We start from the raw sequence: 26,743 nt of genomic DNA, 5'->3' as shown, positions 1-26,743 counted from the left end.
ATATTATCACATAGTTGTGTATTCATCACTATGATCATATTTTGGGAACATTGGCATCACCCCAGCAAAAGAAAGAGAAAAGAAAACACTTGTACATCCATACACTTTACCCCTCCCTCTCATTGACCACTAATATTTCAATCTACTCAATTTATTTTAACCTTTGTTCCCACTATTATTTTGTTTGTTTGTTTGTTTGTTTTGGCATGGGCAGTCTCCGGGAATTGAACCTGGGTCTCCAGCTCCGTGGGCAAGAATTCTTGCCACTGAGCCACCATTGTACCAGCTGCCCCCCTATTATTTGTTTATTTCTTATCCATATTTTTTTAACTCATCTGTCTATACCTTAGACAAAAGGAGCATCAAACACAAGATTTTCACAATCATACAGTCACATTGTGAGACCCATATCATTATACAATCATCTTCAAGAAACACGGCTACTGGAACACACCACTACAGTTTCAGGTACTTTCCCCTAACCACTCTAATACACCATAAACTAAAAAGGTGATAGCTATATAATGTGTAAGAATAACTTCCAGGATAACCTCTCGACTCTGTTTGAAATCTCTCAGCCACAGGCACTTTATTTTGTCTCATTTCTCTCTTTCCCCTTTCAGTCAAGAAAGTTTTCTCAATTCCTTGATGCGGAGTCCCAGCTCATTCTAGGATTTCTGTCCCACATTGCCAGGAAGGTTTACACCCCTGGGATTCATGTCCCATGTAAGGGGGAAAGGACAGTGAGTTCACTTACCATATCAGCTGAGAGAAAGAGAGAGCCCCACATAGATTTTTTTTAACAGCATCCAGGGACATCGTGGAAAGGCTAGGACCAGGCACTGACTGCTTTTTTCCTGGTGGGGACCAGCCATTGATGGACCACTGCACAGTGAAGACAATATGATAATTTGAAACAGCAACCATCTGCTCTTCCAAATTACCCTTGCTGTGTTGAAAAAGTGTTCTTTAGTTCATGAAGCATGCCTGTGTCACATATGACACAGCTACTTCATGTCCAAAGAAAAGATCCTAAACACAGCCTTTAGAATTTGTTAGAATTTGACTTTGAAAAGTGGTAACTAGTGTTATTTTGTCTCAAATGTGTTCCTTCTTTTCTCTTGTGTGTGTCATTTATTAGCAAAGTTTCTAATGTTCTTGCCCACGAGGATGATGGGCTTGCTGTCCCACCCCTGACACTGACTGGAATGGCCCTTCTTTTCCAAGCTGGAATGTGGTGGTTGTACAACTCTTGGCAAGTGGCCTCTTTGTCTGGAGACATTCAGCTGTTGGTCAGAAAATTCCTAGCAACATTGAGAGGAGCTGTGAGGGAAAAAAATCTCCTTTTAGAAGGTATATATATAATGTTAGGTGGTACCCAAGAAGTTAGTTGCAAGTCTGGTCTGTCTCCTGACCAGCAGGCAAGTCTCAGGGAACCAGAGCTAACTGGGCTTGCCCTCAGCACTCCCTAACGAAACCCTTACGTGAGTATGTGAAAAATGCTACTTCTAAAAATGAAACAAGACAATGCAGACCAAAACCTTTCATGGGAAAGATTTTCAGCCGCCTCCGGCTTCTGTGATGAGATGTGTAAGAAACAGAACATGAGGAACAACACAGACTCATAATTCTTGTTAACCTGTTTATTTACCGTCCTGGGGTTTTGTTTTTCTTTATTAACTTCTGAAATAGGTTGATCGGTCCAAAACAGCTATCTTTTTCAGTCCCCAAGGACCTGTGAGTTTATGGAGGTGGTTGGTCCTTGAACTGCTCACACAGCACGCAGTGGTAATCAGAGGGACTCTCCTGTTGCTCGTCAAAGGGCTCATTTGGAGCCATGACTGAAAGGGCACCCATCAGGATGGAGTAACAGGTATTGAACAGGTGCATTATGGAAGCACTAGCTGGGTAACCTGTGGGGCCCATGGGCAGTGCCCCTGCACCTGAGGGTCCAGCAACAGCCAGAGATGCAGGTATAGCTTGTTGGGAGGTGCCCTCCTCACTTGGAACATTTGACTGAGTAGGGGGACAGTTTTCCATGGAACGCCCAATTACACTCCTCAAAGGCCAGACATTAGAGGCCATAAAGGCCGGGCTGCCCCTGGGTCCCTGAACATTTGGGGAGGTGTTATGCGAAGTTTGGTTGGTTTCTTGCATGGAGTTATCCTTCTGGAATCTCGGCGAGTGTCTTGTAGCAGCCAGCTTCGGTCTCTTTGGAGATGGTGTATAGATCTGTGGCTGAGCAATACTTTGGGGGAAGTTGAATTTTCTCTGAATATTTTGGAGGAGCAGAGGGTTGTCTCTCTTGAAATTTGAGTTGTGGTAGCTCTAAAACAAAATGAAACATTTTAGTTATTCCAGGAAAAAGTATTCATTCCTCTACCCTGCCCCCCAATCATAACGGTCTCATTTTGCTCGTGGGACTACAGAAAAATATTTTTGTTCAACAATTCCTAGCAAGTTTCCTTATGCCCTAAATCATGAGCTCACTAAAGGTAAATCTTTTCCTAGATTAGGGAGTTGATGTCTAATCTTAACTGGCCTCTTTGAAATTTCAGTCATGCCTGCAGATTGTCTCTAAAGGGATTGTAGTTTAATATGAAAATCTGTGTTTTCAAAATCTATACTTTAATCTTTCCTTAAATAATGTCCCATATGAAAAGAACAGTTTCAGAGAAGTAAACTCTCTCATTATATCATTCATCTGGTGTATTATGAAGGTACTAAGTAACAGAGAAAATGGGTAACTTTCTACTTTACCATGATTCTCTTGTTCTCTGGAGAGTGATCTGAAGAGTTGGTTTGGTGTATTTTGCCGAATCCATAGAGGTTAAGTTCTCGAATGAAAGTCTTCCAGCTGTCTGTTTCAAAAAATCTCTCTGCGCCTCTCCGATGAAGAATTTCCGTCTGAAAAAGATCTGCGTCGATGATCACAGTGTCCCCTCTATCATTCCAGCGCACAGACTTGAATGCGTCATTCTCCACTATCATCCAAAGCTTTCTTGGGAAGGCAAGCCCAAGAATATCATTGCCTTCTTCCTCATTTTCTTTGCTTTGGTTTTGGTCCTGTGGTTGCGGGTTGTCTGGGAAGGCTGGACCTGGGTTCGCACTTTGGTCACTGTGCCCTTTCAGGAACTCCCTGGAATCCATATTCAGATCAACAGAAGATTTACATGGACTCCCTCCTTCCTGCTGCTCATCAATAGATGGAGGAAGCTTGACTTTATTTTTCTCTTTGGTATCCTGAGTAGCCATGGAGCTAACCTAGCATCAGGAGCACTTTGGTACTCAAGACCAGAGCACCTTTGTGTCAAGTCCAAAATGCCTTCTGTGAGCCCAGGGGTGCCCAATAAATAGTGTCCAGAAAATTCTAGAACCTTGGTCGTGGGGCAACCAGCTGAATTCATCATCCTCTTCATATGACATGTGATGTCAGAACGATGGGGCAGAGGCAGTCTGGGAAAAAGAACCCTGGGCATGTGAGGGGGAGGGGATTAGTACCAGGGTCGCCAGCTTCTCTCTTTTCTAAAAGTGTGGAAACATAATCATTCACAGTAGAACGAATGGTGGGAACTCCTTCCTCAATGATAGTGTACCCAAAACACCACAGAGTTCATGATAGGATGACCACATTCTCCACCACAATTTGGGGGCTCCTTTTCAGCTCTGTTGCCTCCAAATCTCATTTCTTTATATATCATGATGGTATTTTCTTTAATTTCCATTTCGTCCCGATAAATATTGTTCTCGCTGCCCAAGGGCGTGCTCACTATGGAGTACCTGCTTTTGACTGTCCCTTCCAAATCTCCTTCCCCAAACAGTCAAGTTCAGTCAGTGACCTTTCTGTCAGTGGACTGCCTTGTAGTAGCTGCCTCTAAAGCAGCATTTCCACCATGTTATCATGATGGTAGTAGGTACATTGAATAATCTTATTCCCTCTTGGGTAAGATCCTCTTCTAAATGTCTCCTTTATACAAGCTCCACTCCCAAGGAAAATTTCTGCTTGTTTAGCTAGGCATGACTAAAGAAAGCTATGCTGGTTTGAAGCTATTTTGTATCCCAGAAAAGACATGTCCTTTAATCCTCATTCAATATTCCTGCATAGGATCTTTTTTATTGTGTCCGTGGAGATACGACCCACCCAGTTACGGGTGGTAACTTTTGATTAGATGGCTTCCATGGATATGTGTCTACACCCATGCAAGATTGGGTTGCTTACTGGGGCCCCTTAAGAGGAAACCAATTTGGATAAGGCTTTAGACCCACCAAAACCAACAGAGCTAACAGAATGGACTGAGCCCCAGAGAAGCCATTAAAGAAACCTAGAGAGAAAGCTAGCAGATGACACCATGTGCCGTAGCAGCTGAGAGAGGAATCCCCAACATCATTGGCCCTCATGAACCAAGATATCTTTTCCTGGATGCCTTAATTTGGACATTTTTACGTCCTTAGAACTGTAAACTTGTGACTTAATAAATTTTCATTTTTAAAAGCCATTCCCTTCTCTGGTCTATCGCATTCCAGCAGCTTACAAACTAGAACAGATTTTGGTACCAGTAGTGGATTGCTGCTACACTTTGCAAATACCAAACGTGTTTGAACTGTTTTTAAAATGGATCAGGGGAAAATTCAGAACGAGCTGTGAGTGCTTGATAGAGAAGGCCTAGAATGCTTTGAAGAGACTGTTGGTAGAAATGTGGACTCTAAAGATACCTCTGACGAGGCTTCAGACAGAAATGGTGAATGTAAACTGGAAGGAAGGCAATCTTTGTGGATGGAAGGCAGAATTTGAGAGTAATGAACTAGGATATGTAGCAGAAGAAGTTTCCAAACAAAATGTGCAAAATGCAGTCTGGCTGCTCTTTGCAACTTATAGTAAAATGCGAAAGGAAAGGGATAAGCTGAAAACTGAACTCTTGGATATAAAGAAGCCAAAAACTGATAGTTTGGAAAATTTTGAGCTATTGGAAAATGAGACCCCATAGAATATTGCCCCAGGTGAGGATTTAACCAAACATGGAACCAGTCAGCGATTTCAGAAAATAAAAACAAGATTGGAGATGGAGTTACCTACAAAGGATTTGTGGAAAGTCCTATTGGTCTGGTGGCATTGATCCCTGTGTGCTACATGGAAAATCAACAAATATTTTGCAAGGTCTGTATGAACAGAACCACTGCAAGTCTAGACTAAAAGGGACAGAAAAGGGATGGATTGAAGGAAAAATGACTTCAGAGGCAGAGCGATGGTAGCTAAAGTCTGGAGCCAAGAAATCTCACGCCCGGAGAGCAGATACATCCATGAATGTGGAAAGGGTGAGTTGGCCTCGGAAGCAGAGGTCAGGCCTTCTGCTTCATTGTTCAGGAAGAGTTTCGGTGCCCCAGTGCTTGGAGAAGGTGGAGCACATAAACCTGGGATTAGGGGGAGCCTGGCAATTACCCCGTTGTTCTGGAGGGGCTGAGTGTGTGCCCTGAAGATGGCAGAGATCCCAGGTGCTGCCCTAATGGTTGGAGAGGGTGGGGCTGAGAGAAAGTTGGTCCCCCCTAATTTACTCCAATGTTGCAACCCTAACCCCAGCATTTGCAGAGAGCAGGGCCACTGTGTGAGCCCTTGGAAACTGCTTTCTGAAGCCCTAAGGATAAATGACTCTCAGACTTTGAAATCCAATGGAGTTTGCCCTGCAGGTTTTCAGAACTGTTTTGGTTCAGTGACCCCTGTTTACCTCCCAGTTTCTCCCTATGGCAATGGGAACATGTATCCTATGACTGCGCCTCCATTGAGCACTGGCAGCAGATAACCTCTTTCAAGTTTCTCAGGTCCACAGTCAGAGAATTTTTTTGCCTTAGAACAGGCCATGCGTGTAACTGACTTGGATGAGATTTTGTACTGTTTTCTACTTTGTATTGCATTTATGTTGTAACTGGAATGGTTTAAGGCTTTTGTGATATTGTGATGGAATGAATGTTTTGTATATGGAAAGAATATGTCTTTTGGGAGTCCAGAGGGTGATATATGCCAATTTGAAGCTATTAAGTATCCCAGAAAAGTCATGTCTTCTTTCTAATCCAATCTTGTGGGGGCAGCCATGTTTCTTTTAATCCTGATTCCATATTGTAGGGTAGAAACCCTTTGATTGGTTTGTTTCCATGGAGATGTGATACACCCAATTGTGGGTGTCTCCTTTTGATTAGATAGAGATGTGCCTTTGCCATTCAACGTGGGTCTTGATTAGTTTACAGGAGTCCTTTAGAAGAGGGAATGTTTTGGAAAAACCTCAGAGCCAACCGAGCCAACATGAGACCCAGACATCTGGAGATGCAGGAATTAAATGCCCCTGGGGAAGTTCTTTGAAACCAGAAGCCAAAGACCCCATTAGATGCCAGCTATGTGCCTTCCCAGTTGGCAGAGGTGTTCTGGACCCATCGGCCATTCTTGAATCAAGGTATCGTTCTCTGGATGCCTTAGTTTGGACATTTTTATGGCCTTAGAACTGTAAACTTGCACTTAATAAACTGCCTTTATAAAAGCCAACTCATTTCTGGTATATTGCATTCCAGCACCTTGAGCAAACAAATATGGGAATGAATACAGATAGAGTGGAAGCCATTATAAATAGAATTAATGCACACAGAAAGAAATCCACAGAAGCAAGAAGCTGAAAGTAGCAAAACCCTGGAAGAGAGTGGAGAGACCAGCATGCATCCCATCTGCAGAGGAGCCCAGCATTGCAGCAGCTGGTCTTTGGGAAGAGAGCCTTGCCTCGATGATGCCTTGATTTGGATATGTTCATGGCCTCAAAACTGTAAGCAAATAAATTCCCATTGTTTAAGCCAACCCATTGCGTGGTTTCTGCTTGGAGCAGCCTAGGAAATGGAAACTCTTGGGTAAATACCTAGGAGCCCATTTGCTGGATTGGTTGGCAAGATGTAAGCTTAGCTTTGTAAGACATTGCTAAACTGTCTTCCAAAGTGGTTGTACTGTTTTGCATTCCCAGCACAATGAGTGAGAATTCCCACTGTCCAGCAATCTCACCAGCAATTGGTACTGTCAGTTTCTTGGATTGAAGACATTCTAATAAGTGTGTGGTGGTATTTCATCATTGTTTCAATTTGCGTTTTCCTAATGACAAATAATGTTGACTATCTTTTCATGTGCTTGTTTGCCATCTGTATATCTTCTTTGGTGGGTCCCAGATCTTTCACTCAGTTTTTAAATTGGGAGGAGGGGCTCTTTTTTATTGTTGAATTTTAAGAGTTCTTTCTATATTTTGGATACAAGTCCTTTATCAGATAAGTGTTTTGCCAATATTTTCCCCCAAGCCTGTGGCTTGTCTTTTCATTCTCTTTATAGTGTCTTTCTCAGAGCAGAAGTTTTCAGTTTAATAAAGCAAATCTTAGTGTTTTTTTTTTTCATTCACTTGTCAGTCGCTGCCCCTCAGAGTGCTGCCCACGGACAGTCTATCTCCATGGGGGGCAGCCTTTCAATCCTCACACCTCCCAGCACCTTCTCTGAAAGACACCTATATGCATATGTCACGTTTCTTTTTGTATCCAGTGACCAGGAGGCCCTTGTCCTTTGCTTATGGCTTGACCAAAGCAGCACAAACATGTTAGACACTTTGATGAATAATTATTAAACGAGCAATTACGACAGAGCTGGAGCATTTCTGTCCTGTTTTTCTCTTTTAGATGAAAGCCCTAGGAAACCCTGTTCACGTAACTGAGAAGTTGGGAGTGAAAGCTTGTGGAGGTTTGAAGCTCTGTGTACCCCAGAAAGATGTCTTAAATTTAATCCATTCTTGTGGGTGTGAACCCATTGTAAGTAGAGCTTTTTGAGGGGGCTACTTCAATTAAGGTGTGACCCACCTCAATCAGGATGGGTCTTAATCATCGTATTGGAGTCCTTTATAAACAGAGAGAGAGAGAGAGAGAGCGCCACGGAAGAAAAAGCTGAAAGCAACAGAACCCAGAAGAGAAGGGTGAGACTAGCAGATGCTGCCACGTGCCTTGCTGTGTGGAGAGGAGCCCGGGAGCACTGGTGGCCCGGCTTTGGGAAGAAAGCAGGGCCTTGATGATGCCTTGATTCAGACCTTTTTCCCAGCCTCGAAACTGTAAGCTAATGAATTCCCATTGTTAAAGCTGAAACCATTTCATGGGATATTGCTTTAAGCAACATAAGAAACTAAAATAGGGCCCCTGGAGACTTCTTTTGTGGACTGGGAGTGGTGCTTGGGAAAGAGCAGGAAGACAGAGTTGTGCTGGTTTGAAACTGTTGTGAATCCCAGAAAAGCCATGTTCTTTAATCCTGACTTAATATCGTAGGGTGGGATCTTTTAAATTAAATTGTTTCCATAGAGATATAACCTACCCAGTTTTGGGTGAGATCTTTTGATTAGGTGGTTTCCATGGAGATGTATCTCTGCCTGTTCAAGGTTGGGTTGCTTACTAGAGTCGTTTCAGAGGGAAACATTTTGTGAAAAGCTCAGAGCCAACACAGAGACATTTGGAGATGCAGAAAGAAAAAGCCCCGGGTAAACTGTTTGAAACCAGAAGCCAACGGACCAGCAGACGCCAGACACGTGTCTTCCCAGCTGACCAAGGAGTTGCGGACGCCATCAGCCTTTCTTGAGTGGAGGTATCTTTCTCTGGGTGCCTTAGTTTGGATATTTTTATGGTCTTAGAACTGTAAACTTGTAACTTTATAAATCCCCTTTATAAAAGCCAACCCATTTTTGGTATATTGCATTCCAGCAGCAGTAGCAAACTAAAACACCAGCTTTCTTAGACACCAATTTTTGGACAGTTGAGGCCCGGAAAGATGGTTTTTCTAAAATCTTTCCTGATTGAAGACTTTGTGTCATGCAGGGGGCCTTTGGGTCCCTTACAAAGATCTGATTTCAGCCAGCGACCCCTGGACCCTGTGACTGGCCTGACCCCCAGCAGAGCCTGGCTCATCCAGGATCAGTGCCAGAACTGACATAGGCTGGGACCTGGGGGAATCCACTAATTGTTGGATGAACAAGTGAATTCATTTACTCAGAGGAGACATGCCCTGCAGGAGGAGATGCTTTGGTGAGGAAGACAAGATAAAGAAGGTGATTTAGCTATGATGGCTGCTATCAAGACAGGATAGTGTGGTGTTCTAGAGAGATTGGCTGGGGGTGGGGGTCAGGGGAAGCCAGGTTTAGGAGGTGACATTTGGGCTGAGACCTGACGGAGTGAGGGAGCAAACCAAATGGATAATCTGAGCAAAGAGCATTCCAAACAGAGGAGTAGCAAATGCAAAGGCCCTGAGGCTGGTGTTATGAAGGGTGTGTTCAAAGAGCAGTTAGGAGGCCAATGTGATGGGAGGGGTGGGAGCTGGTGGGGGTGGGTGGGAGGGGAAGTACCAGGAGAAGGGTCAGAGGGGGTACGATGAAGTGGGGCAGATCACACAGAGACCTTAGGCCACAGTCAGGTCTCACGCTGTGACTTAGAGTGACCTGGAGAGTCATGGGAGTGCTTTGAACCCAGCGGTAAACAGAATAAAGGGACAGCTCTGGTTGTGGAGGGAGAAGGAATTGGGTGTGGGGATGGGAAACGGAGAGGCAGGGAGCCATAGAGGAGGCGGTTGCTCTCTTGCAGGGGGGTGCTTATGGGACCTGGGACCAGGGTGGCAGAAGTGGAGGACACCGGGGACGGCTGGGGAGGGAGGCTGTGGTAGGCCAAATGGCCTGGACAGCCTCACCTTGTACAGGCCGTGCGAACGGAAACTTGAAGGCAGGGACAGAGAGCCGGGTCAACATGCGGGGAAAGAGGCTTGTTTATGGAGGACCCGGTCGGTGCAAAGGCCCTGAGGCAGGGCCCGCCAGGCTGCAGGCGGGCAAGAGTCAGCGGGAATCGGGATGAATGACCTGAGTAAGGAGGAGGCGGCGGCGACGGGACCGCGCCCGGCTGCCCGGGCGCCCGGGGATTGCCTTACAAGGAGCTCTGGAGCGCCGCCGCCGCCGCCGCCGCCCTGGCGCACTCGGCCACCGCGTGCTCGGTCGCCGGGCCGCCCGCCGGGGCGCGCGCGGAGGGGGAGGGGCCGGCGGGGGCGCGGGCGGGGGGCGCAGCACGCGGCGGCCACTGCACGCGGCGACGCTGCGGCATCGAGCTCCAGGTGCGCACCCGCGGCTCCCGAGCCGGCGCGGGGCGGCTGGAGCGCGGCCCGCGGATTGCTGGGCCGGGGAGCCCCGCGCGCACACCTGTCGCGGTCGGGCGCGCGGCCGCCGCCGCCGCCGCCCCCCGGCCCGCACGCGCGCGGCCCCCGCAGCTCCGGACGCAGCCCGCCTGGCTGCCGAGTCCCCGCCGGAGCGGAGGCGCTGAGGGCCCGGGGTGCCTGGCGACCGCGTGGGCTGCCGTAGCTGTGACAGGTGGCGGCGTGCGGGGGTCGCAGGTGCAGCTCAGGCGGCTTGCTGGTTTGGGTGGCGCGTGTCTGTGGGCGTCGTGCGCTGGGTGGTGGGTCGAGTAATGGGAGCAGGTGCCTAGGGCTGTGAGCGCTGTGGATGTGGGTGGGTCCGGAGGGGCTGCGGCGGGAGTGCGGGGAGGCTTCTAGAAGGGGCCGATCGCGCCGGGCTTGGACGCGTGGAGGCAGAGAGGGGGGTGTTTGGGTGCTGACCGCCGTCGGGGTACCAGGGTAGGGGGAGCGCGGAGCGTGGCAGGGTAGCGGGGCGTGGGGTGGGGTGTATCGGGTGGCCTCGGCGGGAGGCGGCCATCCGGGAGCCGAGACCGCGGCTATGGGGGAGGGGCGGGTGCACCTGGGCTGTGTGTGGGGGGGGCGGGGCTGGCCATCTCTGAGGGTGGCCGAGGCCCTGCTGGCCTCCGGGTCAGGGAGGAGGCTGCCCCTGTCTCTGGGGCCTCCCTCCACCTCTCTCCCGCCCCCCCCAGACATGCTGCTACTCAAGAAACAGACGGAAGACATCAGCCGCGTCTATGAGATCCGGGAGAAGCTCGGATCGTGAGTGCGTGCGTGTGTGTGTGTGTGTGTGTGTGTGTGTGTGTGTGTGTGTGTGTGTGTGTGTGCGCGCGGGTGGGGGCACAGACCCACAGTGGGTCTCCCCGTCTCCTTAGCGCCTTCAGCTAGGAGGCCCTTCCCCCTTCCCACCTCCGCCTTCTCCCCTCCCCTCCCCTTTCTCCAACCCCGGCCCTCCTCCTCCTATTCACAAGCTTTCCCCCTCCCCCTCCCCCTGCCTCCTACGGTCTCTGCGGCAGGGGCGCCTTCTCGGAGGTGGTGCTGGCCCAGGAGCGGGGCTCCGCACACCTTGTGGCCCTCAAATGCATCCCCAAGAAGGCCCTTCGGGGCAAGGAGGCTCTGGTGGAGAATGAGATCGCAGTGCTCCGCAGGTGAGGATCCGCCTGGGTTCCGGGGAAGGCTGGGGCTAGAGGAGGGGCAGGGCTGGCATTGGGGGGTAGAGGGTGGGAGGAAGGGAAGGGGGGGCTTGGAGAAAGCGCTTGGAGACCCTGCTGCTGACCAAAGCTGGGTCCTGGCCAGGGAGAGGCTCTGAGGGGTCTGGGGGGTGGCTGAAGCTGGGGGCTGCCCATAAGGGGTGCTTCTTGCCCTTGTAGGGTCAGCCACCCCAACATCGTGGCTCTAGAGGACGTCCATGAGAGCCCTTCTCACCTCTACCTGGCCATGGAGCTGTGAGAGGGGCCAGGGACCCGGGCTGGGACCGGGAATGGGGTGGCTGCGGCCTGGGACTGAGGCGTGGGAGATAGCTGAGTCCCTGGCTCCCCCCAGGGTGACGGGGGGTGAGCTGTTTGACCGCATCATGGAGCGTGGCTCCTACACGGAGAAGGATGCCAGCCACCTGGTGGGTCAGGTCCTGGGTGCTGTCTCCTACCTGCACAGCCTGGGCATCGTGCACCGAGACCTCAAGGTAGGTGCCTGCTGGCTGGCTGGGTGGGGGCCCTGCCCCGGGCAGCCATCCCTGGGGGTGCAGCCCAGGCCTTCCCCACCAAGGGTCTGGAGAACACTGGGGCGAGGAGGGCCCAGCCCACCCTGCGCTGGCCTCGGCCCCTGCCAGGGCTGACCCAGCCTTGCCCCTGTGCCCCTGTACGTGCCCAGCCTGAGAACCTCCTCTATGCCACGCCCTTCGAGGACTCCAAGATCATGGTGTCCGACTTCGGCCTCTCCAAAATCCAGGCTGGCAACATGCTGGGTACAGCCTGTGGGACCCCGGGATATGTAGGTGAGTGGGGGGGGGCGCCTGGGGCCGGAGATCCCCTGGGACGCTGTGGGTCTGGTGGGCCCAGGTGTGGAAGAGGCAGCACTGTGGGGCCCCCCTGCCGCCCCATGTCCCGGCTGCCTGCAAGTGTCTCCCCGCCACTGTGCGCCCCCAGCCCCAGAACTCCTGGAGCAGAAACCCTACGGGAAGGCTGTGGACATGTGGGCCCTGGGCGTCATCTCCTACATCCTGTGAGTGCACGCCGGGAAGGCTCTTCACCCAGCTGCCTGCCCGTGTCGGGTTGGGGAGGGCTTGGACAGCTAGGTGACTCATATGTGGGTGCCAGGCTGTGTGGGTACCCCCCCTTCTACGACGAGAGCGACCCTGAGCTCTTCAGCCAGATCCTGAGGGCCAGCTACGAGTTTGACTCTCCCTTTTGGGATGACATCTCGGAATCAGGTGAGCTGCGAGGCTTGTCCCAGTCCCTGGGGGACAGGGCATGGGGTGGGGGACAGGCCGAGAAGGTGCGCTCACTCTGGCTTCCCTGACCCTAGCCAAAGACTTCATCCGGCACCTCCTGGAGAGGGACCCCCAGAAGAGGTTCACCTGCCAACAGGCCTTGCAGCATCTTTGGTGAGCGTGACCCTGGCCACGCTGTCCCAGGACCCCAGGAGCCCTCAGAGCCCTCCTTTCTGCTGACCCTGGGCCTTGCCCCCAGGATCTCTGGGGACGCGGCCTTCGACAAGGACATCCTGGGTTCGGTTAGCGAGCAGATCCAGAAGAATTTTGCCCGGACCCACTGGAAGGTGGGCTGTCCCACGGCCACCGTGGTCCTCGGCAGTCTTGGGGCCGGGGCCGGGGCATGGAGTGACGGGCCGTCTCTTCCCGCAGCGCGCGTTCAATGCCACCTCGTTCCTGCGTCACATCCGCAAGATGGGGCACAGCCCAGAGGGCGAGGAGGCCCCCGAGCAGGGGAGAGCCCGCCACACCCACCCAGGCCTCCTGATGGGACCACCCCCACAGTGGTGATGCCCAGGTGCGTGTGGTGGGGTCCCTGCATCCCCGGGCAGTCGCTCCCTGCTGCCGGCTTGGGGCGCTCAGAGGCCACTGGTCAGGGAAGGGTGGCCGGGGCTGCACGCAGGTAAGAACTAAGCCATGTCCGCAGCAGACAGACCCAGATGGCAGCCAGAGAGGGGGGGCCGGGGAGGAGGGTCCTCCACTGGCCCTGGGGTGCGGGGGCACAGGCCAGTGGGCACCGCTCCCGAGAGCTTTCTCAAGGCCCAAGGCTTGATGGGGGCTGGAGGGCGGCACGGGATGGGGAGGCCGGTTCCTGATGGCCGCTCCCCTGTGCTTCTCCCCCTCCATCCCAGCAGATGCCGGAGGTCCAGCGACTTGCAGATCGACCCCCAGATTTCTGTCTCCTGGACCCTTTCAGCCCCTTCCCCACCCCACCCCCCAGGGCTGGCCTCTGCTGGAGAGCTTGAAGTGTGTGGGGGTGGCGCACGGCAGGGGAGGGAGGCAACAGCGGCAGCCCCATCTGCCCCCCCCTGGGGGCTGGCCGGGGTGTGTCTACAGGGCTCTCCCCCTCGCCTCCACACCCCACCTAGGAGCCGAGGAGGTGTTGGCATGCAGGCTCCAGGGGCCCGTCCTCCTGCACGGCTGTTCTCTGCTTGGCTGAGTGTGGGTGGTCCTGCTTGTGTCGTGGCCCTCCAGCCCCTCCAGTTCTCCTCCGACCAATAAAGACAGACAGAGCAGTGCGCCTGCGGTGATAAGGGACAGGGATGGGGTGCAGGGGGAGGGGGAGGTGTCCCCTGGGGGGGAAAGCCCCGTGCCAACGGGGCCTTTCCCACTGTCAGCCCAAGCCCACCTCTGCTCACTGGGCAGACAAGCTGGGGGTTGTGGACCCCACCATTCCAGTGCCCTGCTCCACAGAGCCCCAGGCACTGTGGCCTCTCTGCGCCCCTGCTCCCAAGGAGTGAAAGGGAAGCCAGCTCAGGTGCTCCTGAGGCCTCCCATCTGCTCCTTTGCTTCCTCTCCCTTCCCTGGGGCCACACAGAGAGCGGGAGGTCAGGGTGTCCCTGCTTTAGAGAAGGCCCCCATGGGGTCCTCACCCCTGAGCTGTACGGGGGCTTTGGCACACATGGGCCCCAGGCCAATCCTTAGGGCCACTAGTAAGCCCCAGCCAGAGAAGGCCACTCCCTCAGACTTCTGGGTGAGCAGGACACACCTCCCCTCCCCAGGGGTCCCCGCACGCCCCCTGCTCTCCCAGACCTTTCTGAGGCAGGGCAGGTGTTTGTCCCGCGGTGGATTCTGGGTCATTCTGTCCAGATCCGTCTGTGCCAGGGAAGGGAAGGGAAGTGTCCAGAGTTTCTCTGCTTCCTGACGAAGCCTGAAGAAGCCCCTCTCCCAGCCGCACTCCGGTGGGACCCAGAGGGAGGCTCCAGCTTGGGGGCTGAAGTGGGGGTCACGGTTGGAGCTGGTTCACCCTGTGTGTACCTCCACACTTCCCAGGGGAGGTTTGCGGGGGTCAGCAGCTTCCCCTATCTGCCCCCACTGCCACCTCGGGGCCATCCTTTGCTTCAAGTTTTGAGGCACTCCCCTTTCTCTGCCCTCCGGTGACCTGCGCTCCTTGCCCTGGGGCTCCCCCTAGGGGCCATCCTGGAATCCCACCTACCCAGACCCCTTCACTGGCAGGTCCTTGGCTGCCCCAGGGTAAGAAGCATCTGCGTGGGGATGGGAACAGGAGCACCAGACCAACCTTCCAGAAGGAGTCGGCACCCGCTTGGAACGGGCCAGTCCTTCCAGCCCAGGGCCAGCAGCCAGGCAGCCTCGGGCAAGTCAGGGTCCCAGCTCCCTGCAACCCTGACACAGGGTGCAATTTGGCCACCTGCCAGAAGGGGGTGCCCTGGTCACATCTTTAGCTGTCTACTAGCCACCCCTTCTCCAGCACCTTCGTCATTCCTCCCCTCTACCTCCCAGATTTCTGTCCCTGGGGAAGTCCTCACTTGAGGGAGAGGTCCTGCCTTGGCCATCTGGGAATGGAATGAGAGAAGGGTCCGGGACCCCTGGGTCAGGAAGAGGTGGTACCCCTTCTTCAGCCCTCCAAGACCTCCCCATCTGATGAGGGCAGTTTGTGAGAGGGAGGGGAGCTGGGGGGTGGCAGGCATGGCCTGGGAAGGTAAAAGGAAGGTGGACAGAGAGGGAGCTGGGTGGGCTGTGCGTGTGAGCCGTCCAGGCTGGGGGAGCAATAGGTGCTAAGGGCACTGAGGCCGGCTGCTGGGGGAGCCATGCCAAGCCTGGCTGGGTAAGGAGTTGGGGATTTATTCTAGGAGCAATCAGCAGCTTGTTGCTTCACCCAGCTTGGGCAAGGGGCTGGATGCGGGTTGACTCTGGAACTCAGGTGCTGAGAAGAGGAAGCAGGCTCTAGCCCCTCTGGTGTGGGCAGTTCTTCCTGGGCTGTTGGAGACCCAGTTAGAATTGAGCAAGGAACCCTTGTGTGCACCACAAGGGGACACTGTCTCCCCTGTTCTGGGACACATAGGGTTGGTCACATCGTGTAGGTGTGCTAAGGATTCCAAGAACGCTCAACCTGTGGGCTAGACTGGACATGGGGAGACCAGGGAGAGGTCCCGAGAACTCTTTAGGGGTACAGCGGGCAGGCTTGGTTGATGGAGATCAGAGGGGTCAGGGATGGCCATACATTTCTGGGGACGCCATGGGGAGCTATTCACTGAGGGGGGTTCAGCTGGAGTGGGAAGGGGGTTGTGGGGGCAGATAGATTGGTTTTGGACATGGTAAGTTAGAGATGCCTGGGACGGAGGTCACAGAAGTAGAGAAAAAGTGATTTGTTATGCAGCCTTCTGTTTGCAAGTGCCAATATGTATATAACTTTCGAGCTAATATTTACTGAAGTCTTATTACTTCCAAAAAGGTGCTTCTGGAGACTCTTTATTGAGCACTTACTGTGTGCCAGGCAGGGTTTCAGAGAACTTAGCAGATGCTGACTCAAACCTCACCTGCGAGATAGCTCCTGTCATTATCATCATCCCCATTTTACGTTCGGGGAAATTGAGGCATAGAGACGATAAGTAATTCAGCCAAGGCCACTCAGCCTGTGGCAAAGTGAGGCTTGTCTGCAGACGATCCGATTCCAGAGCCCACACTCTTTGCCTCTGTACTCTTCTGCCGACCACCCCCCCCCTGCCATTTTGGGACCTGAGGATCACGTGAGTTGTGGAGGAGAGGAAAGGAGAGGTATTTTCCACTTTCTCTTTGCAAGTGCAAACTACCAGTCTGATGAAGAAGCAGGAACTCTGGGCTGGGGGGAGCCCTTCCTGGTATTGGGTTTGGGCCTTGCGGCTGGTGTGCATGGCCTTTGAAATCCTCTGTACTTCAGTTGCCTGGGCTGTTAAATGGGAGCCTGGAAGACCTTTCCACAGTGGTGGTGGTGGTGGGGTGGGGTGGGCAGGGTCTGGACCCTAGAAAAATCCCTCTTGTGTTCAGTGGGAGGGATGACCCAGAAGCCGGGTAGGACTGGTGGCAGGGGCAGAGGTCCAGGGGCCATGTGGGGCTGGAGAGATGGAGCTCAGTCATGGTGGACTGAGCAGAGAGTGGAGGGTGCGCACAGGTTCCAGGATGAGCAAATGGAAGGGGCAGGAGGTGACATGCACTGAGATAGTCAACGTGGCCATTCAGGAGACAAAGGGGCCAGGCGGTGGCTGGCTAACTTGGGGCCCTAAGCTGGTTCCTCTCCGCCAAGCACATATTGGGCACTTGACCCTCCCCGGAAGCCGACCCTGGCTGCGCCCAGGCATCCCTTTCTCTAGCGCCTGATCCCAGATGGGCGAGACAAGAACAGAGAGTTTGAGAAATTCCAAATAACCTGGTTTCATTGATTGGTGGCGCTTGCGAGAGGAAATGGCTAAAGATCAGTCAGCAAACACAGACCACACCCAGACCCTGCAGAGCCTGAGGGCTAGGCTCCTTAGAAATGGAACTTTCTCAAGAGGGCTATTGAAGGACAGTGACGGGATCATGTTTTTGCATTAAAACAGTTTTACCCTTTTTCCAACCCTCTCTGGCCCCTCTTGATAAATATAACAAACTCGTACATCTTTCTGCAGATCTCACCCCCATACCCCATGGAGATTTTGATAGTTCATCTGTCCCAGGGAGCCGAACCTTGCCCCAGGTGATTCCCAGAGTAAGGACCCAATTGTTTTTCTCAGTTTCTCCTTGTATTCTTTCAACGGTTGCTTTATGTATTGCGAAGCTGTTTTTTTAAATGCATATGAGTTTAGAATCTTTATGTATTTCAAGTAAGTTGAACATTTGATCAAAATGTAGTGACATGCTTTAACATAGTAATGCTTTTTGCCTTATACTCTATTTTGTCTGATATTAACAGCAGCATCAACTTATTTTTTTACAAGTAATTCTTTTATTGAAGATCTATGCATTTTTATAAACTTCTATTTAAACTGGTATTTTCAGACAATAGGAAGCCCTTTCCCTTCCCTTTCCTTCTTTTTTTTAGAATACTTTTATTGATAAATCTTAACACACAAAAATTCCATACATGATGTATAGTCAGTGACTCACAATATCATCACATAGTTATGTATTCTTCACCATGATCATTTTTTAGAAGCTTTGCATCACTCCAGAAAATGAAATAAAAGGAAAAAAGAAAAAATTCATACATGCCATACCGCTCCCTCTCATTGACCACTAGTATTTCCTTCTACCCAATTTATTTTAACTTTTGTCCCCCCATTATTTGTTTATTTCTTATCCATATTTTTTACTCATCTGTCTATAACTGAGATAAAAGGAACATCAGACACAGAGTTTTCACAATCACACAGTCACATTGTACAAGCTATATCATTATATAACCATCTTCAAGAATCAAGGCTACTGGAACACAGCTCAACAGTTTCAGGCACTTCCCTCTAGCCACTCCAACACACCATAAACTAAAAAGGGATAGCTATATAATGCTTAAGAATAACCTCCAGGATAACCTCTCAACTCAAATCTCTCAGCCACTGACACTTTATTTTGCTTCATTTCTTCCTTCCCCCTTTTGTCAAGAAGGCTTTCTCAATCTCTTCATGCTGGGTCCGGGCTCATTCCCGGAATTCAGGTCTCACATTGCCAGGGAGACCCTCCGAGTCATGTCCCATGTAGTGGTAGGGGGTGGCAGTGAGTTCACCTGCTATGTCGGCTTAGAGAAAAAGACCACATCTGAGCAGCAAAACAGGCTCTCCAGGGGTGACTCTTAGTCCTAATTTTAAGTAGGCTTAGCCTGTCCTTTGCAGGAATAAGTTTCATAGAGGTGAACCCCAAGATTGAGGGCTCAGCCTATTGATTTAGTTGTCTTCACTGCTTGCGAGAATATCAGAAATTCTCCAAATGAGGAGGTTGAATATTTCCTCATTCACCCCAGTGCCCCGAGGGGACTTGGCCATTGCTTCTTTATTCACTGCCCATATCACTCTGGGATATATCGGGGCCTCAAACTAACCTGGACAAACCAACAAAGTCTCACGTCCTATTCAAGATTCCATGTACTTATGGTATTCAACTAAACTGACTATACAAGTTAAATTAGGAAATGCACTCCCCCAAAAGTGATTTTTGCACCAAATAGACATCTCTCCCTTTGGTCTCACACAGTAGTTGAAGTTTTAAAATATGGACAATATCGTCCTTTACCCTGTATTCTGATTTACCTTAGTCCTGACCAGATCAGCTTCATTCATATCTCCACTCAAAGTCACATCCCTTTTTCAACTTTTTAAACAGTTCCTGTGTGGGGTAGTGCTGACTTTCATAGTTTCAGAGCTCTAACTGAGTCTTGGATGTCACATAAATACCCAAAACTAACTTTCTTTTGGTTAACCGTTGCCGGATATATCTTTTAAAATTCTTTCTTTTTTGAACTTAAATTAAAAACAACTTGAGGTATGATCCATATACCATAAAATTTACCCCTTTAAATGGTAAAATTCAGTACCTTGTAATATAATTACACAGTTGCATAATCATCATCACTATCTAATTCCAGAACATTTTCATCATCCCCTTAAAAAACCCTGTACCGATTAGCAGGCTCCATTGCCCCCCACTCCACGCCCCCCACCCAAACCACCACCAGTCTGCTTTCTGTCTCTACGGATTTGCCTCTTCTAGGCCTTTCGTATAAATGGAATCATGCTTTTGTGTCTGGTTTCTTTCACTTAGTATGATATTTTAAAGTTGATCTACATTGTACCATGTATCAGAACTTCATTCCCTTTTTTGGTTGTATGAATATACCCCATCCACTGTATGAATAGACCCCATTTTGTTTATCCATTCATCTATTGATGGACATTTGGGTTGCTTCTGCCTTTTGGCTCTTATGAATATCGCTGCTCTCAACATTTGTCTACAAAGTTTTGTGTGGACATATGTTTTTCAACCGTTTTGGGTGGGTACCCAGGAGTGGCATTGCTGGGTCATATAGTAACTCTGTGTTTAAACTTTGAAGGAACTGCCACTTCTTTTCCAAAGTAGTTGCACCATTTTACATTCCCATCAGCAATGCACATGGGCTCTAATTTATCCACATTCTTGCCAATATTTGTTTTGTCTGTCTTTTTTATCCTATATCCATCCATCCATCTACCTACCTACCTACCTATGTTCAGAAATGTGTGAAGAGATATCTACTTATGGCTTTGCATTCCTGTGATGACTAATGATGGTGAGCATCTTTTCATGTGCTTATTGGCCATTTGCATATCTTCTCTGGGGCAATGTCTATTCAAATCCTTTGGCCATTTAAAAATTGGATTGTCTTCTTGTTGAGTTGTAAGCCTTTTTTTTATATTAAAATCTTATCAGATACACAGATTGTAAATATTCCCCCCATTCCGTGGGTTGTCTTTTCACTTTCTTGATAGTGTCCTTTAAACATTTTTAAGTTTATCTACTTTTTCTTTGATTGCTTGTGGTTTTGGTGTCATAGCTAAGAAACCATTACCAATTCCAAGGTCATGAGGATTTACCCCTATGCTTTCTTTCAAGTAGCATTTTATAGCTTTAGCCCTTACAGTTAATGTTTTTTTTTTCCAATCCATTTTGAGTTAATTTTTGATGTGGTGTGAGGTAGGGGTCCAACTTCATTCTTTTGCATCCAAAAGAATGCGTCCAGTTGCCCCAGCATCATTTGTTGAAAAGATTATTCTTTTCCCATGGAATTGTCTTGGTGCCCTTATGGCAAATCGATTGGCCATAGTATAAGGGTTTATTTCTGGATTCTGATCGATTCCACTGACATATATGTCTGTCCTATGCCAGTACCACACTGATTTGATCACTGTAGCTTTGTAATAAACTTTGAAACCATCAATTGTGAGTCTGCCAACATTTTTCTTTTTCAAAATGGTTTTGGCTATTCTGGTCCCTGGAATTTCCATATGAAATTCAATTTTTTCCTGCAAAAAAAGCCAGCTGGAGTTTGATAGTGACTGCATTGAATCTGTGGATCAGTTTGAGGAATAATGCCACTGTAACAATATTAAGTCTAGTAATCCACGGACGTGGGATGTCTTTCCATTTATTTGTCTTCTTGAATTTCTTTCTGTGATACTATGTAGTTTTCAGTATAGAAATCTCCCACTTCTTTTGTTAAATTTATTCCCAAGTAGTTATTATTTTTGATACTATAGTATATGAAATTTTTCTTCACTTCCTTCTCAGATTGTTCTTTGCTCCAACTTAAAAAATATTTTAACAACTTCATTGTAATATAATCTATATATCAAACCCACCTACCCTAAGCATACAATTCAGTGGTTTTAGTAAAGTTATACAGTTGTGTAACCATTGCTAAGATCCAATTTTCAAATGTTTCATCACCCCATAAAGTCCTCTTGTGTCCGTTTACAGTTAATCCCTCCCTGGCCCCATCTGGTGTGTTTTGCCTCTAGAGATTTGCCTTTTGTGGATGTTTCATAAAATGGAAGCATGAAATACGTGGTCTTTTGTGTCTGGCTTCTTACCATAATAGCTTTTTTTATTTTTTAAAACCTTTATTATTAGAGAAGTTGTGGATTTACAGAACAATCTTGCATAAAATATAGAATTATCATACACCTCTCCACCACCTACATTTGCTTTGCTGAAGAAAATTTGTTACAACTAATGAAAGCACTTTTTAAACTAATTCTGCTATTTTTTAACAGTAGCTACATTTCTTACAATTGATGAAAGGTTATTAAAATAGTACTATTATGTATTGTCCATAGTTTCTGTAGGGGTATTTCCCCCATATTCCCAGCTTATTATTATTTTTTTTCATGCATGTCTTCATAGTATTACTCATCTACCTGTATGCTGGATAAAGGGAGTGTCGGTCACACGGTTTTTACAGTCACACGGTCACAAGGTGAAAGCTGTATAGTTATACCATCATTATCAAAGATCAAAGCTCCTGGATTACAGTTCAGCAATTCCAGGTATTTCCTTCTGGCTCTTCTAATGCAATAGAAACTAAAGAGAAGTATCTATATAATGAGTCAGTGGTCAGAATCATTTGTTAAGTCCTAACTTCTCAGTTACACCTCCTCCCTCTCTTTTGGCCATTACTCACATGTCTGCTGTGGACATCGGTATGCGAATCTTTGTGTGGACGTGTCATTCCATTTCTCTTGGGTAAATAGCTGGGGGTGAAATTGCTGGGTCATATTAGACATTTATTTTTAACTCTTTAAGAAATTGCCAAAAGTGTTTTCCAAAGTGGCTGTAACATTTTTCTTTCCTGTCTAGAATGCGATAGGGGTGCAGTTTCTCCACATCCTGACCAAGGCTTGGGATGGGAAGGAGTATCTCACTGTGCTTTCAATTTGCAGTTTTCTAATGACTAATGACTTGGAGATTTTGTTCAGGTTTTTTAGCCATTTGTATATCTTCTTTGGTGAACTGTCGATTCACATACTTTGCCCATTTTAAAATTGGGGTTGTCTTTTTATTGAGTTACAAGAGTTCTTTATATATTTTGGGTACCAGTTATTTGCCAGATATAAGATTTGAAATCTTTTTCTCCTGTTCTGTGGCTTGACTTTTCATTTTTTTAATGGTTGTCTTTTGAAGCACAAATGTTTTTAATTTGAATGAAATACAATTTATCTATTTTTTTCTTTTGTGGTCATGCTTTTTAGTGTTGTGTCTTGAAGATTTGGTCTTGTTTGCTGTTTACTTTTCTCTAAGAGTTTTATAGTTTCAGCTTTTACATTTAGGTCTGTGATCCATGAGCATTGATTTTTTAAAATTTATTTATTAATTAAAAAAATTTACAAACCAAATAAAACATCAACATATATAATTAGTAATTCACAATATCATCACATAGTTGCATATTCATCATTTCTTAGAACATTTGCATTAATTCAGAAAAAGAAATAAAAAGACAATAGAAAAAGAAATAAAACGAAGACAGAAAAGAAACAAAAAAGATTATACCTACCATACCCCTTACCCCTCACTTTCATTGATCACTAGCATTTCAAACTAAATTTATTTTAACATTTGTTCCCCTTATTATTTATTTTTATTCCATATGTTCTACTCGTTTGTTGACAAGGTAGATAAAAGGAGCATCAGACACAAGGTTTTCACAATCACACAGTCACATTGTGAAAGCTATATCATTATTCAATCATCCTCAAGAAACATGGCTACTGGAACACAGCTTTACATTTTCAAGCAGTTCCCTCCAGCCTCTCCATTACATCTTGAATAATAAGATGATATCTACTTAATGCATAAGAATAACCTTCAGGATAACCTCTGGACTCTGTTTGGAATCTCTCAGCCATTACCACTTTGTCTCGTTTCACTCTTCTCCCTTTTAGTCGAGAAGGTTTTCTCAATCCCTTGATGCTGGGTCTCAGCTCATTCTAGATTTCTGTCCCACGTTACCAGGAAGGTCCACACCCCTGGGAGTCATGTCCCACGTAGACAGGGGGAGGGTGGTGAGATTGCTTGTTGTGTTGGCTGGAGAGAGAGGCCACATCTGAGCAACAAAAGAGGCTCTCTTGGGGGTGACTCTTAGGCCTAAATTTTAAGTAGACTTGACCTATCCTTTTTGGGGTTAAGTTTCATGTGAACAAACCCCACGACTGGGGGCCATGAGCATTAATTTTTGTTTATAGTGTGAGGTTCTAAGTTTATTTATTTTTGTGTGTGCACATCGAGTCGTTCGAGTACCATTTGTTGAAAGGACTGTCCTCTCCCCTGTTGAATTGTCTTGACACTTTGTGAAATATCAGTTGAACATACATGTACAGACATATTTCTGAACTCTCAATTCTGTTCCCTCGTTCTATAAATCTACATTTCTGCTGGTACCATGCTGCCTTGTTAACTGTGGCTTATAAGTAAAATTTGAAATTGGGTACTGTAAAGCCTTCTAACTTTGTTCTTCCCTTACAAAATTATTTTGGCTATTCTAGGTCCTTTGCTTGTTCCTATAAATATTAGAATCAGCTTGTCGATTTCTACAGAAAGCCTGCTGGGATTTTGATAGAATGCATTGCATTTATAGATCAATTTAGAGAGAATTACCATCTTAACAATACTGAGGATTCAAATCCATGAACATGAGCTGTCTACCCATTTCTTTAGAGCTTTAATTTCTCTCAGTAGTGTTTTGTAATTTGCAGGGTACAAGTCTTGCATGTCCTAATTTAAAATATCCCTAAGTAATTTATTATTTTCAATGCTATTGTGAATGGAATTGTTTTCTTACTTTCAATTTCCAGTTGCCCATTGCTAATATATAGAAATACAACTGATTTTTGTATATTGATCTTATATCCTGTGACCTCGCTAACCTTGTTTTTTAGTTCTAATAGTTTGTGTTCATGTGTGTGTGTGTGTGTGTGTGTGTGTGTGTGTGTGTGTGTATTCTTTGGGTTTTCTACATACAGGATATGTCATCTGCAAATCAAGAGAGTTTTACTTTTTCCTTTCCAATCTGGGTTCTGGATTTCTTTAATTTCTTTTTCCCTCTTTTTTCTTATCACTTTTCCCCCTTATTGCACTAGCAAGAAAATACTATATTGAATAGAACTGGTCAAAGCAAATGTCTTTTTCTTATACCCAATCTTGTGTGGGGGGAAGCATTTAGTCTTTCATCATTACATAGGATGTGTGCTGTGGATTCTTCATAGATACCCTTTATCATCCTGAGAAAGTTCTTTCTATTCCTAGTTTGCTGAGAAGTTTTAGAAAATTACTTTTATTTTTCAAAAATTTTTATGATGAATAGGTATTGAGTTTTGTCGAATTCTTTTTCCAGCATTTATTGGGATACTAATGTGTTTTCTCCTTTACTGTATTAATATGGTGCATTATATTGTTTTTCCCATGTTAAACAAAACTTGCCTTCCTGGAATAAATCCCACCTGGTCATGGTGTATAATTCTTTCTCTGGGTGTTGGGTTTAGTTTTCTAATATTGTGTTAAAGATTTCTTCATCTATGTTCATGAGAAATATTGGTCTGTAGATTTTTCTCATCATGGCTTTGTTAAGCAGGAATACTGGCCTCATAGAATGAGCTGGAAAGTGTTCCTATTTCTCTATTTTCTAAAAGAATTTGTAATTTGCTTCTCTTTTTTTCTTGGCCAGTCTAGCTAAGACCAATTTTGTTGATCATATCAAAGAATCAACTTTCGATTTCATTGCTTTTCTATAATGTTTTTCTGTTTTTTATTTCATTGCTTTCTACTCTGATCTTTATTTTCTTTCCTCTACTTAACTTTGAGTTTAATTTCAGTTGGCTTTGCTTTTTCTAGCGTTTTAATGCAGATACTTGTGTTATTGATTTGCGACCTTTCTGTTTTTCTGGTACAGGCATTTAAAACTAAAAGTTTCTAAGCTCTGCTTTAACCGCATCCCATACATCTGTTGTGTTTTGTTTTTATCCCGTTTAAACTATTTTCTAATCTCAGCCATGATTTTTTTTTCTTTGATCTGTGGGTTGCTTAGAAGGTTGTTTAATTTCCAAATATTTTTGAATTTCCCAGATTTCTTTCTGCTGTTGATTTCTAGTTTAATTCTTTTGTGATCAGAGAACATATTATGTATTATTCCAATCACTTTAAATGTTCTGAGACTTGTTTCATGGCCTAGCGTATGGTTTATCCTGGGGAATGTTCCTTGTGCATTTGAAATGAGTTTGTATTCTGCAGTTGATGAATTCTGTAGCTATCAGTTAGGGCAAATTCGTTGATGGGGTTGTTCAAGTCTTACATCTCCGATTTTCTGTCTAGTTCTATCAGTTATCTAAAGTGAGATATCGAAATCTCCAACTGCCATAATTGAATTGTCCTTCTTTCAATTCCGTCAGTTTTTGCTTCATGCATTTTGGGGCTGTGTTATTAGTTGCATATACATTTATAATTGTTTTAATTTACTGATGAATTGATCCTTTTATCCTTATGAAATGCCCCTGTTTTTGTCTAGCAATATTTTTAATCTTAAAGTGTATTTTATCTGATATAATGTAGCCACACCAGCTCTGCTATGGTTACTTTTTGCATGGTACACCTTTTCCTACCCTTTTATTTTTTACTTTCAATCTAGTTCTCTCTTTGAATCTAAGGTTTGTCTCTTGTAAACAATATATAGTTAATTGAATCTTGCTTTTTTTGATTGAGGCGCTTATACCATTCATGTGTAATGTAATGAGCAACACAGTTAGGTTAGATTTACCTTTGCCATTTTGGTAATTGTTTTATATATGTCTCCTTGTCTTTTTTGTTCCTCTCTTCCTCCTTGATTGCTTTCTCTCAAGTTAATATTTTTAAAGTATCACTTTATTTCATCTATTGATTTTTCAACAGTTTATTTTTCAAGTTATTTTCTTAGTGGTTTCCCTAGAAATTACAATATGCATTTTAACTAACCACAATTTACTTCAGACTAATACTCACTTAATTTTCGTAAAATATAGATTTGCTCCAATATAGCTCCAGTCTATCCTTCTACTTTTGTACTATTATGTCATGTACATTACGTCTCTATAGGTTATAAATCCCACAGTATAATGTTGCAAGTGTTACTTTTTTTTTGTATGCTTTATGGTGGGGGGTCACATTTCATTCTTTTTTTGTGTGACCATCCCGTTATTGCAGCACCATTTGTTGATTTTTTGGGGGGGGTGAAGTGCATGGGCCGGGAATTGAACCCTGGTCTCCCACATGGCAGGCAATAATTCTACCACTGAAATACCCTCACACCCCTTGCAACCGTTACTTTATACAATTTTATGCCTTTTAAAGAAGTTAAGTGAGGAAATGAGGAAAATATATTACAGTAGTCTTTTATATTAACCCATATATTTTCCATTTTCACTGCTCTTCATATCTTACTGTGGATTTGAGTTGCCAACTAGCATCACTTCCTTTCAGCCTGAAGGACTTCCTGTGCTATTTCTTTTAAGAAAGGATGCCAGCAACAAATTCTCTCAGTTGGGAATATCTTTATTAAAATATTTTTAATTTTT

General features: G+C 46.7%; 2 protein-coding genes and 1 long non-coding RNA gene across 7 annotated transcripts; 2 read left to right on the top strand and 1 right to left on the bottom strand.

The window, feature by feature from the left end:
• Positions 1-1,628: 1,628 nt before the first annotated feature.
• On the bottom strand, positions 1,629-3,363 carry LOC143670281 (heat shock transcription factor, X-linked member 3-like). Its single transcript, XM_077144980.1, has 2 exons — positions 2,761-3,363; positions 1,629-2,328 (listed from the first exon to the last, which is right to left on the bottom strand). The coding sequence occupies exons 1-2, from the start codon at positions 3,253-3,255 to the stop codon at positions 1,744-1,746; spliced, it is 1,080 nt and encodes a 359-aa protein (XP_077001095.1). The 5' UTR covers positions 3,256-3,363; the 3' UTR covers positions 1,629-1,743.
• Positions 3,364-10,081: 6,718 nt separating this feature from the next.
• Positions 10,082-13,939, top strand: PNCK (pregnancy up-regulated nonubiquitous CaM kinase). 5 transcript variants are annotated; one of them, XM_077144956.1, is made up of 12 exons: positions 10,082-10,138; positions 10,906-10,975; positions 11,230-11,361; positions 11,584-11,658; positions 11,756-11,894; positions 12,116-12,206; positions 12,358-12,433; positions 12,529-12,641; positions 12,737-12,815; positions 12,901-12,988; positions 13,074-13,218; positions 13,556-13,939. In XM_077144956.1, the coding sequence occupies exons 2-11, from the start codon at positions 10,908-10,910 to the stop codon at positions 13,209-13,211; spliced, it is 999 nt and encodes a 332-aa protein (XP_077001071.1). In that variant the 5' UTR covers positions 10,082-10,138; positions 10,906-10,907; the 3' UTR covers positions 13,212-13,218; positions 13,556-13,939. The 5 variants fall into 5 exon arrangements, with proteins under 5 accessions (XP_077001071.1, XP_077001069.1, XP_077001072.1 ...); XM_077144954.1 differs by having other exon boundaries at positions 12,083-12,206; XM_077144957.1 differs by having other exon boundaries at positions 10,906-10,979; positions 12,083-12,206.
• Positions 13,940-16,657: 2,718 nt separating this feature from the next.
• Positions 16,658-21,690, top strand: LOC143670269 (uncharacterized). The gene is made up of 3 exons (XR_013169313.1): positions 16,658-17,385; positions 19,880-19,935; positions 21,549-21,690. It is a non-coding gene; the product is annotated as an uncharacterized LOC143670269 (long non-coding RNA).
• The last annotated feature ends 5,053 nt before the right edge of the window (positions 21,691-26,743 follow it).

Source organism: Tamandua tetradactyla, chromosome X (genome assembly GCF_023851605.1).
Source record: "Tamandua tetradactyla isolate mTamTet1 chromosome X, mTamTet1.pri, whole genome shotgun sequence".
In the NCBI taxonomy this organism is placed as follows: domain Eukaryota; kingdom Metazoa; phylum Chordata; class Mammalia; order Pilosa; family Myrmecophagidae; genus Tamandua; species Tamandua tetradactyla.
The sequence above is the reverse complement of the archived record's forward strand: the minus strand, read 5'-3'. Positions and strand labels throughout refer to the sequence as shown.